This window comes from Hydractinia symbiolongicarpus, chromosome 9 (assembly GCF_029227915.1).
Source record: "Hydractinia symbiolongicarpus strain clone_291-10 chromosome 9, HSymV2.1, whole genome shotgun sequence".
NCBI classification, from domain to species: domain Eukaryota; kingdom Metazoa; phylum Cnidaria; class Hydrozoa; order Anthoathecata; family Hydractiniidae; genus Hydractinia; species Hydractinia symbiolongicarpus.
In genome coordinates, this window is record NC_079883.1 from 4,618,460 (window position 1) to 4,636,053 (window position 17,594).

Sequence of the window (17,594 nt, forward strand, 5' to 3'; positions counted from 1 at the left end):
TGAACAATAAAATTTCTTCTCTTAAATGTAATAAAATAAAAGTTTGAATATATCAAAATTTTGTTTATCTTTATTTTTGTCAAACAAGAATCTTGTTTTTGCAAAAAGTGTTTAAGTGAACTTTTAAAATCACAAGAACAAACTATATATTAAAACAATTTGGTTCTCAACAGACAAAATTTAAAATAAATAAACAATTAAAAGGTAAGTTTTCTGACCCTTCAGTCATGTCTAAAGTGCAACATTGATTATTTCTGTGGGCAAATAATTCTGATCCGATCGCAATATGGCCATATATATATACTTACTTTGAAGTAGATTCTCTGAGATCTTCATGCATCCAACTTGGATGCATCAAGTTAACAACCTGAATACTGTTTTCAAGAAAAGAAAATCACTGGAAATACCTCTTTTAAGCAAGCTCTAGCTTTAGCATCAAAGCTAAAAGAGCTTACCGCCAAAATAAAAAGTAAAAATATAACGTCATGTGGGAATTCAATTATATTTTTAGCTTGATTTTTATTTGATACATAGCTACATAGGTTATCGTGCCGTACTCTGTTCTAAAATGCTAAGAAAATACCCCATCAAGGCTTGAAAATCTCTGTATTTTGCGTTAAAAAAGGATGATCATTCAGTCATGCAAAGCATACAAATTATCATACTTCGTTTAAAAAGATTTAAACAAAGCTTTAAAATATTACACTGTATACAAACATGATCATTCAAATTATTTTTACTCAAGCGTGCATCTTGTATCAAAACAATGAGATGAAAACCATCTAAAATATGTTGAGATTTGTTAAGACAATTTAATTTAATTCAATTCACTTAATATATCATGAGATAGAATTTGTAGATGGTCCCTAATAAAACAAATCATACTTGGCTCATAAAACTAAGACAGAGATTACTCGCAAAAGCCAACCAGACCCACAATTTAGTGCCACGGTGAAATGCATAAGAAATACAAAAGGCAGTTACACAGAATCCTTTTACCCATAAAACAGAAGGGTTGAAAAAACGTGAACATACCGACCAGTCATATCATCATACCACTGTTGGTCCTTTAGTCGACAAGAGTGAGAACTACATCTCTGATTTAAAAATGATAGCCAACATGCTACTGACACAGTACTGCAAGATGTTCAGCACACCAAAACAGTACACAAACAAACAAAACCAAAGTCCAAGCAAACCCTCATACAAAATGTGATATTCGATGAAACACACTTCATTAAGGCAATCAATGAACTCTCAGTAAACTCCTCTTCTGGTCCTGATGGCTTCCCATCAATCCTACTGAAAAAGTGCAAAAATGCATAGCCACTCCACTCAAGCTCATCATTTGAAGAAGGAACCATTCCAGACACACTAACCAGTGCTATAATAACCCCAAAACACAAGAGTGGAAGCAAAAATAAAGCTGAAAACTACCGCCCAATTGCCCTAACTTCCCACATCATAAAGGTCTTTGAAAAGGTTGTCAGAAATTAAATTGTGTCATTCATGGAAAAAAATAACCTGTTCAACAGCTCCCAACATGGTTTTCGTGGTGGACGGTCATGTCTGAGCCAGCTTCTTGACCATTTCGACAACATTCTACAAATACCCTGCAACAACTCAAATGCTGATGTCGTATACCTGGATTTCGCAAAAGCATTTGAAAAGGTCAATATAGACATAGCCTTAAAAAGATAGAAAACTTAGGTATCAAAGGCAAACTACTCAGATGGCTGAAGTCCTTCCTAAAAAACAGAACCCAGTACGTCTCAGTAAACAGTCACCACTCACGCACCACAAAAGCCATCTCTGGTGTACCACAAGGAAGTGTCTTCTTCCTTATTATCCTTATCCTACCTTCAAATCGCATATAAATAAAATCGTAGAAAATACAAAACAACTTACAAGCTGGATTCTTCAAGTCTTTCGATCATGATCACCAGAAGTTCTCCTACCACTATGGAAATCCCTTGTCATCCCTAGACTCGAGTACTCCTCTCAACTCTGGTCTCCTGCTAGTAAAGGACAAATCAAGGTACTAAAAGCTCTGCAATGGAGCTACCTGAAAAAGATCAATTTGTGTACACAGAATGACTTACAAAAACGCACTTATCCAGATAAGAAGATTGAATTGGCTGGGACACTTGGAAATAATGGAGGAGGATAATTGGGTAAGAAAGTGTAGAGACTTGATAGTTCCAGGGGCAAAGCCCAGAGGCAGACCTAGAAAGACTTGGCAGGAGGTTATAAGGACAGACTTGATACAGAGGAAGTTGAGTTTAGATCTAACACAGTCTAGATCAGATTGGAAGAGGGTCATTAATATACACCGTCCAACCCATGCTAGCATGGAAAACGGACGTTAAGGCGAGAATGATGATGATGCTCAAATTGTACTCGTTATAACGACGACGTGAACGCTATCAAGCCATATACAGTTGGAAAATAGCTGAAGGCATTGTCTCAAAGCTTCACCCAACCATGCAAACCCATGCAACACAAAGAAAAGGGTGTCTCTTTCAACTACCATCAGTGCTGAACAATTCCACAAGCTTCGCTAAACTACACAACAGCTTCCGTTATCAAGATCCAAGAACCTTCAACGCCCTGCCCAAGTCTCTAAGAAGCATCACTTCATGTCCAGTTTTTAAGTTTAAAACAGCCCTCGACAAGTTTCTCAAAACTCTCCCAGATGAACCTCCGATCCCCAGGACAAATGAAGCCTCAGAAAACAGTATAGTCACTGTGGTTCAATCTAATCCTCATCCTCCTTCCTTTACAGATGGAGTAGAAGAAGAGTAGGAAGTGACTGACGTCGGTCGTCCACGACAGGCGTGAAGCTACAACTTCAAAAGTTAACGTAAGTAACATAAGTAAGAAACATATCAAAGAAAATCACTGGCATCTGTAAGTTGAGGAGTTGCAGAAATGGTTGCAGAATAAAACTGGCACTGGTGTTTTCCTAATTAGTATTAATGGTAAGGTCAAGAAAAAGCAATCCTGGAATTTAAAGCTGAATATACAAAAGAATGCAGTGCAACGAAACGACGACTACTGAACTTAATGAAACGAAAGTCGCAGATTTCCCGCTTGTTGTTTTGAATTTTTTCCGAATTTCTACGAAATATGGGAAAAGTGGGACCCTGGACTCCAAAGGGCAGGACTCAGGACCTTACAGGGTGGGACCCAGGAGACGCTTTTTTAATGGAAATTTAAAAGACCAGAGAATAATGGAATCTTTACCATAACTATAAGTTATAGGACATGTTTACTCCATACACGATTTCTCGTAAAAATATTCCAACCACGCCGGTCATTATTCTTATCTCTCTATTGTTTTTAGCATAAGCTTTTTAAATGTATTTTACTCGTGACAACTGTGTTTTAAAACTGAAATAATTCGATCCCAGGACCTGTTGTCTCTATTTGCATGTTGGACTATTTGCATATTGGTCAGACCTGACAATAAGCGCCGATGACAGACAAAGAAGCCTGGAAACGAGGTTGGCGTTCCCCTTTTATGTCATTTTTGTTTTTGCAGGCCCTGCGTCCCCTGAGTTCCGGATTCCTGCATTCCGAGTCCGATATTTCGCGCATTCCAATTCCTGTATCCTCGGATAAGCAGTCCATCAGAATGTAAAGTGACCTGAGGCAAAAACTACCTGCCGAATATTTCATGGTATTCCCAAGGGGACCTTTAACTTTTCAGATTTGTCGAGAAAAACGATCGGTTTCTTTAAAATTGTATCAACAATATTAAAACCAAAAACGAAAAGAAATTTAAATGCGACCAGCTGAATAAAAAAAGGGGTGATGCAGATCAAATTTGTAAATTTCGGTAAATTGAATTCGACAAAATTAGATCGTATATCTCCTGTTTAAAACTGTTTGATAGGAACTTTACCTTACCAGACAGTGGTATAAAGAAAGTCCGGTACGTCTGATGAAGCACTTGTTACTTTAGGTCATCCCTTTACCCACACAACATCCTTTCTCTACATACGATCCTTTGAAATCTCCACCAAGTAGGGGGGACATCCAATCGAAAAACAATAGGCTGCAGACGCAAATTTAAAACATTTTTTTACACAAATCGAACGAATACGGTTCAAATCGTGTGTTTTTTGTTGACAGATTTTAAAGTATTTCATTAAATCGACCAAGTCTTATGATCCTTAATGATTCGTCAGAAATGAGCCTAAATATTCTCAAATGATTCTTAAATGTTATCTTATTGGCTCTGATGTATTTTTGCACAACATTCGGTAGTTGTGTATTCCATTTACGAAATAACGTTCGAATGCTTTAAATTTTGAACGTGTGGCTCCATAATAGAACGGGCGGGTTAAAAGCATGGCAAAATTAGCAACAGAAGTGCCTGATTACATACTTTAAGCCTCAGAGAAATTCTAAAAATATTCTTAAATTTTGAAGATTTTGAGCCTTATTTTTATGGAAAGAAGTCTTATAAAAAATTGTATAGTGTACTTCAACATGATGCTTGTTATACTGATAATGAAGAACTTTATTATTGTTTGAGTAGCGAAATTAAAAATCCATTTTTTCTCTCATTGAGAGCAGGTAAAATCTGGTGATGAATGCTTGAGATACTTCATTATTTTAACCGTATTTCTTAAACTCACATGTTTTTTATATTGTTTACAATAATATGGTAGGAGAAAGTAGAAAGTGTTGAGCCTCGTCACTGTTTATTGTGTGTTATGTTAATAATCGTTGTTATACATTTTATATTCTATTTACCTGGTCATATTACTGCAGTTTTACAGCTGAAGTATGCTGTAGAGCCGTTAAATTTTATTCCTTAACCTCTCTCTAATCCCTTCTGCAATACGTCGACAACCCAAGTTGCATGTCAATACTGGTACAGTAGTCATCTTTTCGTGCTAATGTTCTTTACATTTCCCTGACAACCAATCTTATTATTTCCCTCTTCCTTTCTTTTATTTCCCCTTACAACTCCTTCACTGCTTTTTAAATATCAATGTTTTAATTTACATTATTTTCTGTCTTTGTAATTTTTCATTTACAATTCCACTCTTAACCCCTCTTTCTTACGATCAATATTTTTGCTTTTTTTTGCACACTTCGTTTTCAGCGCCCTTTGTCTTATATATCGGACGGCGTTGTCGCGATATAACCAAGAGGTAACAGTCGCTGGAAACAAAGTTAAACTGTTTTGTTCGTTTCATTTACAGTGTTAAATGTTTTCTTGCCCCTTGCAAACGCCCTTTTCTATTTATAACTTTGTTGCAAACGTGATCGCAGGGTGTGGTGCGTCCTTTCAAAATCTTGTCGATGACATCAAGAAAGTTTATAACGAAAAACCCTTCTTAATGAAATTAATAAAATTAGATATGTCATTATTTCTAACTTTTGACGACAGCTTTTCAAAATGGAGTATAAATATACCTCCATGTTTTTAATCAACACGTCGATAAAAAGTCAGCGGAAATTAAAATTTATTTATTTATTATTTAATTTACTATATAACATCTCACGATCAAATTTAAGGTTAGAGAGATAGCGTTTCATGCAAGAACACTCAGGTAAGAAACTGATTTTAATTTATACAAAATTTAGACAGTGAAATCAGAAAATCTTATATTGTCTCTATCCAAATTATTAGCTATGTTATTAAGAAATTCAAATTTAAAACATCCATTTTAGATCTGTGTCTTCGTGTTGATCTTTAAACTAGCCAATCTTTGATACATTTAGAATGGAGGATGAGGAGTGTTAAATTCATGGCGTTTCAGTTTGTTCTTTTTTCATTTTGTGTACGATTCTCTCTGCACACATTATGTAGTCCATGACTTTTTTTCACGTTTTTTCTGGATAAGTATTGAGTTTAACCTCAGGGGTAATTGCTTAGCTTGATATTCGATTATTCGCATTTTTTTTTTATGTTTTTCAGGGGCTTTTTTTGTAGAAGACAAAATACAAAACTTTATTGTATATATGTAAAGTGTTAAAGCTAAATTTGAACTGAAAACGCAGTTTCATGCGTCGCGACGCGGCGCGTTGTCGCATGACTCTTACATTTTTTCGTTCACATTATATCTTTAAAATACTTCTGTTATGTTAATATTTTCACGTGGCCGTAAGTCCCGGTGAACTTTGTAACTCGTGCCAGTCCCTGGACTACATTTGATACATTAGACACGAAAGATAAAAGACGTTTGTCTGTGTCTGTGCATTATTATTACCCATTTCTACGACATAACAACTTTTTCCACGGCAATTCATCATCAAAAACAAATCTTCGGGAATCGCCCGTCGCTTCTCGTAGCTACCAGTTTAACAACACACTCATAAAAATCTGCTTTAAAACAGTACTTAAAGGACTTCGAACGTATATAAATTCTCCAAAATATTTTGCGAAAAAAAAGTCCTGTAAAATGTATCCATGACTCTTATTGCAGTTAAAACATAAAGCGCCCAATTTACTGTTAATATTGATAGTTACCGCTAAGAGTTTTCAAATTTGCAAAACTCCTATAAAACTTCCAGCGAAACAGCAAGTATTAATATCGGCTATTGTTTGAAATCATCTCTTATGGTTTCATTCTATAATAAAGCAAAATGTGATTATGTGGGCAACAAAAATCAACAGATGCAATACCCAAGACATATGCTGATCACTTATGTAATAACTCAACTTATAAGACGGATGAAATAACATCACCGGGTAAACACAAGTAATAACATGTCGTCCACATTCAGCGAGGTAAGAAACCATTATTGTTTTTAAGAAAGCTAAACTGCACCGTACGTGTTTCACCGTATTGACTAAAGAAAAGTGTTTATCACGTGACAAAAGCTACCTAATCTGTTGTTAAAAGCCATTTTTGTTTATCGTATGTGTGAATGTGTGAAATTTTTCGCAAAAACTTTATTTTCGTGCTTCTATTTTTAGACCCTCTAAAGTGGCCCTAAATTGCTCAAAGTAATTTTTCGCTTTAAGCTCCAGAACAATTTTTTAAAATTTTCAATATTTGACTTTTAGTTTAACAAAAAAAATGTATGTGTGTAAGTGTGTGTGGGGGGGGGGGGAGGGGGCTTTTATCTGTAGCACCACCTTACCTATTACTTTTCGTGTATATAAGTTACGCAAATTAATATCTTTTAACACTACGCTATACAACTTTTAACTTTGATACTTTATATTTGTTTTAATTTTAGGCTGCCTCGCTATTACGGGAAGCTACCACAGTTAGCAAGGAGACAACGACCAAGAAATATGCCATCGAAATTTTAGTCGTTGTTTTGGTGTCAACCCTTCAATACTTGTGTCAAAGTTCTGCTTTTCACTGTCCGCATGGTGATAGCCATTTCAGATATTCAATGTATGTGTTATTTGGTCCTCCAATATTGTTCTATTGCTTAGCCATTTTGAATAATGAGTTGTTACAGTATCGCATAAGAGGGGTTGCGAGAGGATGTTTCACGAAAGGTTCCAGAAATCAGCGAATGTTGAGAATCAAATGGAAATCTGTGTTATGGGGAATTTTTCTATCGTGCATGCGTTGTTTACTTGCTCCGATAACGTGGATTATCGTGTCGTTGTTACAAAAACGTTTCTACGTATGTGCTATCGTTGGATATGAACATTTGGATTTAAAAGGAGCTGCTAATGTGACACATCATGAAGCACTTTCAACAGCTGGGACACATTCGCAAGTTTTTGGAATGATATGTTTGTTGTTTCCGACACTCATCTACACAGTGTTTTCGACAATAAAAAGATGCTTCAAAAATCGTAAGTTACCTGTTTCTGTGTTTCATGTGTTTGCAATCTTCTTTATACATCTCACAGTGGAAAAAGCCCCAAATATTTAGTCCCTACTTATATGTCAAAAAGTTAAGGGTTAAAAATTATTGGCCTTTTGGTTTTTTTTTTCGTAATAAAGTTTTATCGTAAATATTTCTGAAGTAGCTAATACAAACCTTGGAATTAAGATTTTAGTCCATAATTTACGTCGTTAACCCATTGGTGGACAGACCTTAAAAGAGCGTTGGGCAGAAGTACTTGCGAATTTTTAACACCACGGTTACTGTATATCTTTTTTAGTTATCTTTGAGTTATTCCTGCCGCCATCTAAGCATCACACCTGAGGATTAGCAACTAATTTTAATATACACACTGGCGCGAAATAGAGGAAATACGCAACCTCGTTCCAAAATTTCTTTTACGTCCACCAGCGTTTTCACGGAATGCTATCTCATCAGTATAATATAGGCGCAAAAGAGTCTTGGGAATCAGTTTGTAAGATACAGTAAACTTTAACATTGAACTTTTTTATTTTCAGCGGTCGATAATCTGCCATGTTTGGAAGTCTTTACAACTTATGAAGCAGAGGTTGCTCGAAATATATTTGAAGAAATCATTCGAGACGCCGCCAACAAGAATGCTAGAAGTAAAGTAAAACAAATAATGAAATCTGTTGAGCATGAAGAACACAAAGATCATGTCACCACCCAGATGACATATGAGAACATGATGGCTGCTCGAGAAAAAATAACGCAAGTTTATCCCATTGTGGAAGATCGCTCAAATCATAAGCAACGAATGATGGAAGCATGGGCAAGCGAAATAGAAATTTTCCAAAAAACATTATTTCCGAGATATCGATACACAAATCTGGTGGCGAGACGTTCTGTCTTGGACGAAACAGATAAAAACACATGTGGAGGAGAGCATGAAAAAACTACTTTATTATAAAATCACCGGCCATTCTCGTGCCCAGACCTTTTTGAGATAAACAGGTTTGTGTTAAACAGTACTGGGATCAAGAATGATCGCTGGCGTCTTTTAGAAGTTGTTATGTTACGTGTGGTAATCTTTCTGTCATGGAATTTTGTTTTCACGATAAAATTTAAAATTGGCGTAAAAGCGACAAGAAATGTCGTTAACAAGGTTTGGAATCAAGGTTGTGCAAACAGTGCCTGAAACGTAATTTTTGTCCTAAGCTAGATTCCAATTACAGCGCAATTCCCTGCGGCGCTGCATGTCGCCTCAAGAACTCTGCGTTTTTATGCTTCGCATTAAATTTATTATTTCTATTTTTGTCTGCAATGGAAAAATAAAAAATTACAATGATAACAGCATGCTACAACAAGGTGCTGCGCTGCAGGGAACTGCGTTTCCAATGTGAATTCTTTGGATGTCATGTTTTTGCCGCCAAAATTTATATTTTTTTTTAGTTTAGAAAATGATTTAAAAAAAGCAGTAGTTTTGGTCTGTCTGTTTCTCTCATTCTTCCCCCTGAAAATATCTGTACGGTAACGTAACCATTATTATCGGTTCATAGCAACCCCTAGCGGCTAAGAGACTTTTGAGAGGGGAATAAGATCTTACAATCCCGGGATTTAAAATGAAAAACGTATTAAGCTGTGCAGTACTTTTATTACGCGTTAATTGGTTGTTTAAATCACGTGTTTGGTAAGTCTGGTAGACCTGTCCTTGGCCATAAACTTTTTTTTCCCATTCCACGTCAAATCTGAAAAAATATGTGAACATTTTAATTAATCTGTTCGTGCGGTGTGGAATGACTATTCCACGCATCACAAAAATGAGTCAACAATTCACTTACATTAGCATTATCATCCAAATATATTTACATTAGCTACACCTGGATAAACTTTGCCAAGGAGTTCATACAAAGAGAATTGTTGTTTTTATGATTTACAACTTTATTGAGACTTCGGGTCTTTTTCAAACAGATTAAACTCTGTGCATTCACTTTTTATGTTTGTTTTCTTTATTGCCTCACACTTGCAGTGTCGTATTTCTTATTCTTGGCCGATGTACATTATTTCTCGTTTCACCCGAATGTGTTTTCGTTCCCGATATTGTCTCGAAATGCGTTCTCGTTTTCGATCTCGTCGTCATAACATGTGATGATGATAATCGGGAGGCACAACGGAATGTCATCTAAGGTGGTTTCCACGCTTTCATTACGATGAATTTTGCTTATTTTACGGCTGGTTGAAAGTAACGGACTTCTTGCCGAGCTCTCCCGACAATTTGCGACTTCATTCGATTTTGTTTTTAACATTTCATCCTGCACATCGTCTGGTTTATTGTTTTTACAAAATAAAGCAAGTTCAAGAAAACAAATTTTTTTTCGTCTTGATTTGGATTTGCTCAAAATTAACGTACCCGATGGAGATCGGAAAAGATGTCTCTCCATCATAGTTGCTACATGATGTCGTTTGAAAAGGAATAGTCGACGCAAAGCGATTCTGTACTGAGCATTCATAAAACCATAAATCCACGGATTAACTGCTGCATTAACATAAATGCATATATACAAAAGATCCAAATAGTGAAAATAACTTTTATGTTTTTGTGCATCTGTAGCATGCATCAGCTTTATCACGTGATGCGGCAACATACACACAGCAAATACAAGAACAATGTAGGTAAACATCTTCAAAGTGAGGAGTGTTTGTCTCGATCGCTTTGCAGCAAAACCAGACAAAGCAGACTCTACATCAGCACCTGTAATAATCGAGGTGAGGTTACGCTGAGCTCGGGTAACAGATTCTCGAAATGAACCTGCGCGCGATCTTCTTGGAGATGGTGTAGTGAAGACGGATTCACTAGAAACAGAACGTCTAAGATTTGTGCCATCCCCGACTAAATGATTGTTGCTTGCACTCTTGGTGATAAGTTCAGCTGTAGCTGCATTTAAATCGCTCTCAGAGGCGCTTCGTCCCAGAAATGAGTTACGATTACTACTGCCTATTCTTATAGTTCTTTTGTTCTTTTTTCGTATTCGGTGCCAACTGCGGGCATACAAAAAACACATTGCCATTAAAGGTAGAAAATACTGCATCAGAAAGCTAAACAACGCGTATATAAGCTCCGCAGATTCATTCCACCGTGTCCTACAGTTTAAAAGTGATGAGTTACTGAACGAAAACACTACCGGAACGCCAGTCAGTAAAGAAATTATATTTATGCAACCAATAACGGTATAGGGATGATGGAGAGCAAACGTAAATCTTTGAAAATGATGCAAAATAATTACGTATCTCTCCAAAGCGATTACAATTAACGTTAAAACTGTCGACGTCAGCAAAGAAGTTAGAAAGGGTGATAACAGTTTACAACCAACCCCCTTTAATTCTGTTTCTTCAAAAGCAAACAAAGGAATACCTGCAAATAAAATTAAAATGTCACACACACATAAATTGCAGATTAATATGTTTGTCGGTTTCCGTAAAGTTATAAATTTAATGGTAGCCATAACTACGGTAAAGTTACCAAACATTCCAAGGACCAGTATAAAACTGTATAAGCTGGTCCGGAAAATGTTCAAATACGTATAAGCACTATTCGTGTTTTCTTCTAGTATAATTGACGCGTTCTGCATTGTGTAAATGGTATTCAAAATTATATTGGTATTTTGTATTTTTCTGACTCTCCCACCACATGCAATAAATGGGTTTCGAAACTTTTCTCCTTTATTCAAGACGTATTTAAACTCCAAATATTTATAAAATTAAATTTACCCAAGCCTCCACTCTTTCGTTATCATAATTTTTATCGTATAACTAATATGTCAATAAAGTCTAAAATACATTTTCAAAACAAGAAGAACGTCCTTTCTTTGTTTGTCACTAACTCTATCCGATTAGCTATCAAAACAAAAGATATATTTTCAACAGGTAGTACAAACACAAGTCGCATGTTAATGTGGACATCCTGCACAGTAGATGAGAGAGAAAACTGCTTCCTTGAGTGAGGTCAGACGAATAAGTCTAACTCTTAAGTTAGTCATAAGTCTAACCCATTTTACATTTTTGTCGCGTATTTGCGGTGAAATCATACTAGACCGACAGCTATATGACACCCGAGATGGAGTGTTTAAAAGATTGAGTTGGCAATATGCGTAAAATAATGCTTTTTTTTAAACCTTTTGGCTTTGTTAATTTCCCTGTTCATTTTCTATTACCAAGAACCTAGTTCACTACACTCTCGTTTCCAGGGCTTGTTAAGTTCTCTTAATATGAAGGCAGCTAGCAGCTGTGAGAAACACCACCATGCCCTGGGACGAGTTTTATACAGACTTCTAGTAAAGTAAAATATTAGCGTATATGTTTAATCTTTGGGAAAAAAATCGTCGTCAAACCACATTAAACGCACCCGTCTTGGAGATACTAAAGATCGCTCTCCAATTTTTGACGTTTCCACTCCATCGTTGTGCTTTTGTCATTACACAAATATTAAAATTGAACTCAATACCATGCTCGCAGTTTTTCCCTGTTGATGTTATGCAACGGTTTGATTGTGGAACTTAAAAAAGAAAATATGCCTAAATGACATTTACGCAAAAACGTTTGCGTGAAAAAGCTTGTGTATATATGTAAGATTTCTAAAATAAAAATTCCAGTTACTTTGAAACAAGTTAACTTTTTATAAAAGAGTTTGAAAGGTTGTCAATAATTTTTTTTTTTTTTTGAAAAATCTTAATTGGTTTTTGAGATGTGGAACTTTGAAGTTTTGCTAATTATGCAAAATCACCAAATTGCTTTAAAACAAATAATTTCTGTTGTCAATAATAATTACATAAAAATTACAATTATAAAAATTCTAAAAGCCAAATTAAATGGCTGAAAAGACTTATAACACCATATACCTAAGACAATTTTTTAAATGCAGCACCCCAATTACAGCTACTTAATGATGTCATGCATTAGTGGAACTTTAAAGTCCAAGATCTTAAGAAGAAACGATCAAGATTACTAGACAATTTTTCAAGCTCTGTTATGAAATCAACTTATTTGAGAGTGGGAGGCAAGGTTTAAGCTCGAGTGTTCGCTGAAAAAAGAACAAAAATACGTCTTCTCTCTATAGAGAACACAAGGAATTTAATACTTTAATACACGTGTACTATGCAGAACAGAATATTACGTTGCAGATAAAATACAGAATATACAGTGCAGTTCATGGCGTTTCAAATATTGCCCAAACAGTGCATCACGAAGCGGTGCTATACAAAAACCTGTGTAGATGTTTTTTTTAGCCTTGTTACTTTGACCTAGAGATTATTATACTTTGTTGGCAATCTGTGGATTTATAGTTATTCATTAGTGTAAATATGCACGTAAATAAAAAACGATGTTACGTTCTTCATAAATTGCAGAAAATCGTATATTTCCTTCTATCCAGGGCTCCTCTGTATTGAATGAGATCGACTGGCAGTTCAATAAAATGAAAAATTACGTTACAATAATAAACTTTTAACCAGAGAAAGAGAGTATGAAATGATAAAACACGATGTGTGGATAAAATTACAGAGTGTACAGAAGCGTACACGATTCATATTTTTTGGAAACAAACTTTCTTTGATAAACGATCATACTGACACTGGATCCGCATTATAAGAAGTACCCATGCTAAAAATTTGCATTTTATGTTGTGTGAGTAAGTTTTACTAGGTTTCAGTCCATTAAAAATTATGATCTAAAGCTTCACAATAAAGGTAGAGTTTTTTTTTCAGGTAGACAGAACGTTACCCAGTCCAACATAGCTGAAACCCTTATTTCAAAAAGACAAGAATCAATTTGAGTGTAAAAGGGTGGGTGCTGTTCTTGATTAGCTTAGAATATGTACAACAAAACCTGATGCCATTTGTGTAAAACGGTATAGTTTGTTTAATTATCGAGGCTGCTCAGGTATAACACACCCGAAAAGAAATTGATCGACTTCCCTCAATTATTGATTATTCAGTCAAGCTGTGGAACATATCATATTCCAGGAAAGAATTATTTTTAAAATACCAAGGTGCTCGTAGACCTCTCTGGCTATGGTGCTGATGTTAACATCGTATCTATATTATAATGCCCGTCTGTCGCGCAAAATAGTAGCTTAGCTGCGACAGGCGAACCCGTGGATTTTTTTAACGACTAGTTTACTTAAATACAAGTGATTCTCGGGATAATAATTGTTGTTATAGTCAGTTTGTCAATATGAACATAAATTCTGCAAAAAAAAACGTGATATTTAAATACGTTGTCACTACATAATGACTTTGTCATTCAAAAAATGTATTCGACATCTTCTCCTTTGATATTGCGATAAATATATATATTTTTTTCATTTGCAACATTGGGATTAAAATCTTTAAGACTACAATAGCTACATGTTCACAAATCTCAAATCTATCATTGATTGTCGATATATACGTCGTTGAATATTCTCTACAAATCATGTATATTTTATTTCATCGTAAAACTTTTCTAGCAGTCCCTGAACGTAGTAAAACTAACGAAAGCCTTTGTGGATTGTTTCGTGTAAGACGGAAGCATTTGGTTTGCATTTTCTTTGCTTGCACTTGTAATGTGGCAAGTTGTGTTTTGCAATCGAATAAAAAATAGATTGCTTGGTTGGCGTCTGAAAGCTTGTTTGTTTCTTGTTGTCATAGTTGCAATATTAGACAAGCTTATTAAATTTGCGACTTATAAGCCTTTCATATTTTCAGCAGCACAAAACAAATAACATATTGGCACTGTCTATGCGCGAAAATAAAGTCGTGCTACGGAAACAAGAAATGCGATATATAAATGCTGTGCATATCCACGGGCTACCGGTTAGTCTTATATATTGCTGGATACAATGATTGTAAATGGCTGCTTGTTAGTAGCGCTAATGTAGGTTCTGATAAAAAAATATGAGTATTTAAGTTTACTAAAACCATTTCTGCAAAATCTTCAAAAACTTCGTACGTAGTGCATATTGCATTTTACCATTGAAAAATCTTAAAACTACTGGGGACGAGGTTATCTTTCAAAAGGGAGGAGAGTGACAACGCTTGATACTTTGAAAGGGGCACAGTTACATTCGAAACATTACGTAATATACCTTACTAATTTTTGCGGGTATTAACTTTCACGCTTTCCGCAAATTTTTTTATAAATTCGCAAAATTAGGTATCCGCAAAGTATTTTTTAAGTTTATATTCGCAAAAATTATTACTCGTGAAAAATAAATCACGAAAAACCAGAACTTGATATCATTTTTTACCCTAGAGGGAAATTTCATTCACAGAAGGATTATATTTTTTGAACCGAAATATTAATTGATACAAATAGCAATAAAAAATTAAATATAATCATTGCTTTCGAAAAGAGCGCAAAAACGAAACACAAAACGTACAAATTCGTTCAGGATCAGATGTACAAGAAGTATAATGCAAGTTATCGTAATTTACACATTCGTTACTCGTAACATGATGCGAATTTACGAGCAACGAATGTAAGTGCCATATATAACTACTTGCTAATCTCAACGTTTCGATTTTTGATAATTTTCTTTCAGGTGGATCGGTAGGTATTAAACTACGTAGCGCTGTGAATCCGTCATTAACACTATGCGTGCGCGTTCTCTCTCTTGCGTTAGCATGACGACGCGGTTGCGAAGGCGACACAAAAATTGCTTGGTTGACTTTCTTTAATTTTTCAACATCCGTCAAACTGTTTGGAACGAAATAGGTCGGATGAAACAATTGTGTGGTGTTTAGATGATAATGATTTTGTGCACCAGTTCTTGGTTGTGAACTGTTGAAAAGAATCAAAGATTGCGAACTCCGTTGTTTCTCAACTTCTGCAGGCCTTTTCACAGTCGATCTGTTGTCTTTACTACTTGATGCAAATTTAAAGCCATGATTCGTGTGTATCATAGTTGATTGATTCAACTGGTCATCAGCATTTGTCAAATGTTTGTTTTTGTCTAGATCGTAGGACGGCAGGTACATGGTGCTGTCATTAGATAACTGACCGCTATCACGAATTACAGACACATTAATTCGCTTTAGATTAGTATCTATTCCATTACTGAATTGTTCTAGTTCTGCATAATAAACCATTCTGTAAATTACAACGTATTCGCATAAAAATACAGCAAGGAAATAACACGAAAAATCTAGAACATAAATAAATAAAAAATAACAATAAAAATAAAAATAATAAAAACGAAAACAGAAAATTGATGTAGAATGTCCCTATTAACAGTGTATTACCTGGTCTACCTTACCTTAGTATTTCAACTGCTATTACCTCAGTATATCAACTGTTATTAAATATAGTACGTGTGATCTTCAATACATCAAGGATGAGGAGAAAATACGCTCAAAAGAATCTTTCTAAAAAAACCAACTAACAACTTTCAAAATAGAATGAATGTCAAATCAATCAACCAAAATATCGTGTATTTTCTTATTTATTAAAACACCCATTTATAATCTTGACGTTAAGTACCATGTGAAAGTAGCGAAACAATGAAGGTGTTTTGATGTATGACATTAAGCTCTTTTAATATCGGAATTAAGTTGAAATAAGAAATTAGAGGGAAGTCTTTCAATGCTGAGTTTGGAAATGATGATTGACAGCTATACACTGATTAAGTGAAGAAAAAGGAAATCACCAGTAATTAAGCGATACTTCTCAATCAATTGACGAAACGCCCTAACAACACGTTTGTACTTAGCCGCTTGGATAGAGGATAGAGATAAAATTTTAGAATCAATAAAAGACCCCAATAACGTGCGATTCTATGCTTCGTTGAAAACCGTTTTGGTATTGATACGAACGACAAATATTTCATAAATTGCACAGTGATGTGAATAAAAAGTGTTCTATAAAAGTGACGTAGCCATACTCTTCTCAGCATTTTTTGTTGTACTATATGTTTGACTGTAGAATTCTTCATTCACTTTTGTAAACCCCCGGTTCCCAGCTTTTCCAGTCATCACGAGAGTATGGAATTTCGTTATTAGGCTCATCAGTTGAAATCGAATGCAAAATTTATGTGCAATCATCTCCATGCTATAACTTATTTGATCAGTTGAAATAAAGAAATTGACACTTTATGGTGATTGATGACATCTAATGACAGCTGAAACACAATGCATTGACGGTCACGATGTCATCATTTGTTCTACAATAATATCTTTGAGAATATTTTTTTGATTGTCAGTGCTATGATTTTTTTTTGTATTGTTGAGAACATATTTTTTCGTGTTTTCGTCAAATTCCTTATACATTACCTTAAGGACAAATTATTGCGGTTTCAATGCTGACCGTAACTCGTCTAATTAGCGCGGATAGCATTATTCCCCCGATAATTGGATAAGTTTTGCGGGTAAGTTGCGTCTTCTACGCCATAATCATCATCTTGAAGTTTTTTGCATGCATTCTCCATACAAATTTTGTAAAAACAGCCACATTAAATAATGGAAATAAACAATAAAGAAATAGATAAAAAAATTCCCCTTTTAATTTAGAGCGTTAATGATCAAATTTTCCTCTATAATTAGTAGTGCGGCATGCAAAAAATAATTATTTTTTAGACGCACTTGATTAGAAGAAGATACATTTTTAAGTCAATGATATGATGATTTTGCGGCATAAATCGATGCGATTTTTTATTTCTTTCAAAATTTTCAGAAGTGTTTTTCTCAATAAAATACCGTTTCAATAGATGCGAGTTTCTTATTCCATTAAACTGAAATAATCTTTAGCCAAAATTGAAATTTGTTGATATGAATTACTATTTTTTTTTT

The 17,594-nt window shown here is 34.9% G+C and overlaps 3 protein-coding genes across 3 annotated transcripts; 1 reads left to right on the top strand and 2 right to left on the bottom strand.

The window, feature by feature from the left end:
• Positions 1–5,538: 5,538 nt before the first annotated feature.
• LOC130657403 (calcium homeostasis modulator protein 6-like) lies at positions 5,539–9,224 on the top strand. Its single transcript, XM_057460385.1, has 4 exons — positions 5,539–5,570; positions 6,603–6,751; positions 7,207–7,783; positions 8,334–9,224. Exons 2-4 carry the CDS (start codon positions 6,731–6,733, stop codon positions 8,744–8,746), a joined length of 1,011 nt encoding a protein of 336 aa, XP_057316368.1. The 5' UTR covers positions 5,539–5,570; positions 6,603–6,730; the 3' UTR covers positions 8,747–9,224.
• Positions 9,225–9,506: 282 nt separating this feature from the next.
• Positions 9,507–14,457, bottom strand: LOC130657746 (uncharacterized). The gene is made up of 8 exons (XM_057460754.1): positions 14,301–14,457; positions 14,178–14,235; positions 13,816–13,865; positions 13,552–13,634; positions 13,161–13,230; positions 12,972–13,073; positions 12,179–12,328; positions 9,507–11,494 (listed from the first exon to the last, which is right to left on the bottom strand). The coding sequence occupies exons 1-8, from the start codon at positions 14,455–14,457 to the stop codon at positions 9,849–9,851; spliced, it is 2,316 nt and encodes a 771-aa protein (XP_057316737.1). The 3' UTR covers positions 9,507–9,848.
• A 443-nt stretch (positions 14,458–14,900) lies between these two features.
• LOC130656934 (neurogenin-2-like) lies at positions 14,901–17,106 on the bottom strand. Its single transcript, XM_057459878.1, has 2 exons — positions 16,067–17,106; positions 14,901–15,955 (listed from the first exon to the last, which is right to left on the bottom strand). Exon 2 carries the CDS (start codon positions 15,897–15,899, stop codon positions 15,147–15,149), a length of 753 nt encoding a protein of 250 aa, XP_057315861.1. The 5' UTR covers positions 15,900–15,955; positions 16,067–17,106; the 3' UTR covers positions 14,901–15,146.
• Between the last annotated feature and the right edge of the window lie 488 nt (positions 17,107–17,594).